Below are 2,342 nucleotides of genomic sequence, written 5' to 3' on the forward strand. Positions count from 1 at the left end.
AAAATCTTATCTCAAAGAGGTCTGTGGGTGTGGCTTGTCTAACGGAGTGAATCCCAACAAGATTCATAGAAAAACCACGAACTTAAGATAATCCTACTGGCAAAAAAACGCTACCAGCTGTGGCTGAAAGGGACAGACTGCACAAGATGAAAAGAGGCCTTAGGACCCTCAAACTCTTTTCTGCTTCCCAAGGAACACATTACCATCTTCTTAAAGTCAAAATGCCTCAAAACTGAATTAGTGATCAGAAAACTGCCGGAGTGGTGAATAATTTTCAACGGGCAAGAGGGGAAAATGTCATCAGTGCTCTGAGGAAGCCCATTGAAATATCCTCTGGCTCAGCGCAGAAGCCTCCAAGGGATAGAATATTTAGGAATCTCCTCCCGCAGTAGTGCTGACGGAACACTATTAACACTATTCGGGGCTTCTGCCCCTGAAATTACTGAAGTTCCCTCCTGCTAATAGATTTTTATATTCTACCAGTTCCAGGGTACCAACCCGTGGCTGCCCTGTTCACAGAAAGGGGCCCTCCCTCCTTTCCTTTACTCTTCCCAAACTTTGGGTACGGCTCAAAAGGACCCTGAAGGTGGTTAGGGTTAGCCCCTGAGCTAAGGCCGCGTTAAGAAAGGACCCCCGCGACACAGTGTTCCGGGAACGCGGAACCACTAAGGAGAAATGAGCAGAAATCAAGCCTCCAGCGCCAGCGTAGGTCCGCGCCTGCGCTAGAACCACAGCTCCCAGGATCCTTCGCGGCCAAGTTCCTTCCCGCCTCAGGTCCCTCGCCGTGGGATTCCGGTGGACTGAATGGCATGTGGACAAAGCATGGTAGATAAGAGATTCCGGGAGCAAAAACAGACGGAGACTCTCTGGGAAGTACGGTCCACAAGGGTGTATAGGTCACAAACCTGGCGAGAGAGAGAGAGAGAGAGAGAGAGAGGAGAGAGAGAGAGAGAGAGAGAGAGAGAGAGAGAGAGAGAGAGAGAGAGAGAGAGAGAGAGAGAGAGAGAGGTTTGGGCCAGGAGCTAAGCTCGGAGACTTCTGGGAAATGGAGTCCCGTGGGGCGGGGAGATCCGTACGCATGACCGGAAGTGGCGCTATTGGAGCGCGTCCTTTTTGGCGCGGGAGCTGGGCCTGGCGTTTAGCGGTGCCTGCCACCGCGGTTTCTGAGCTTGCGCTGGTAGCCTGTAGCGTTCTGGGGTACCCGGCGGCGGGTTTTTCCACGAGGCGTTCTGCTTGAGACCGAGTCGGTGGTTGCGCCACGGGCTCCCGAGCCGCGAGGCCTGGCTGCCGCTGGAAAGACTGAGAGACCCGGCTGGACGGGCCAGCCCCGAGCTCCCAGGGCCCAGCATCGCAGGCTCAGACCCGGCCTCTGAGGGGAGAGGCCGGAGAAAGAGTCCAGCCCGGGAGCAGTCAGAGCAGGCCTGCAGAGCGCGGCTGAGGCTCAGAGAACTGCTGGGAGGCGGTGGCACGAGGTGGGACCCAAATGCTGGAGGAAGGAGGTGAGAAAGAGTGGTAGAGGGAGCGGTTTGCCCGAGATCCGGCGTCTTGTCCAGCCTGCCCACTAATACAGCTGTGTGACCGGGACCAGAACTCTGCGGTTATCCTTTCCACAGGTGGTTGGGGATTACCTTTTTTTTTTTTTTTTTTTTGAATAAAGAATTCTAGGGTCAGGAAAGTTCGAGGCGCTCAGGCCTGAATAATCTGAGTTTCCTGCTTCTTACCCCGATCTGCTTGATGCACTGATGGCATTTGTGAGTCGGGAGAAATGGGCCCTGGGAAGGAAAAATGGGACGACCCAGGGTCTCCTGTTGTTTCTGATGTTCCAGCCGTTCTTGAAGCAGCCAGGGATTCTCAGAACAGGAGCCTTGTGGCTCCACGTGAGATTGAGGGCCGGTTCAACGCAGTTGGACTGTGAAGTCGAAGGCGATATTTGGGAGTTTGGAATCAGAAGGCTAGGATTCCTGTTTAAGCTATGGGGTGCCGGTTAGGTCTTTTGACCTGTGTTTCTTCATGGAGGACCTCGTTTACCTCTAGGAACTGTAAGCATCAAATAACGTTTTTGAAAGCATCTTGAACAATCCATAGAACAGAACAAACGTGTATGTCATCTTCACCACCGAGATCTGTGCCATCCTCCCCCAGATCAAGGGGTTCCTTTATTGATCTGTAACTCAAGTCCAATTTCACATCCAGCATTGTGTGTTGTCTTCCCCCAGAGACTTGGAAAGAGCAAGCAGGATGGTTTTCATCCTCCCGGTGCTAACTACCAGAGGACATGAAGGTTTCATGAAGTGAGGTACAACTCAGTAACATAAGGTCTGTACTAAGACCAATATCCAGAC

At 52.7% G+C, this 2,342-nt stretch overlaps 1 protein-coding gene across 2 annotated transcripts in view; it reads left to right on the forward strand.

The window, feature by feature from the left end:
• Positions 1–854: 854 nt before the first annotated feature.
• The window catches only part of ZNF79 (zinc finger protein 79), a 14,618-nt gene continuing 13,130 nt past the window's right edge, over positions 855–2,342 (forward strand). Inside the window, exon 1 of one of the 2 annotated variants that reach the window (XM_008698744.2) lies at positions 855–873. Coding sequence is in view for 1 of the 2 variants with exons in the window: in XM_040631916.1 (XP_040487850.1) it covers positions 1,484–1,499 (16 nt within the window). In the remaining variant the exon portion in view is untranslated. Of the gene's footprint in view, positions 874–1,016; positions 1,500–2,342 lie in introns of those variants that run through there. The other variant, XM_040631916.1, reaches the window with a different exon arrangement.

The sequence above is a fragment of the Ursus maritimus genome, unplaced genomic scaffold (assembly GCF_017311325.1).
Source record: "Ursus maritimus isolate PB19 unplaced genomic scaffold, ASM1731132v1 scaffold_17, whole genome shotgun sequence".
In the NCBI taxonomy this organism is placed as follows: Eukaryota; Metazoa; Chordata; class Mammalia; order Carnivora; family Ursidae; genus Ursus; species Ursus maritimus.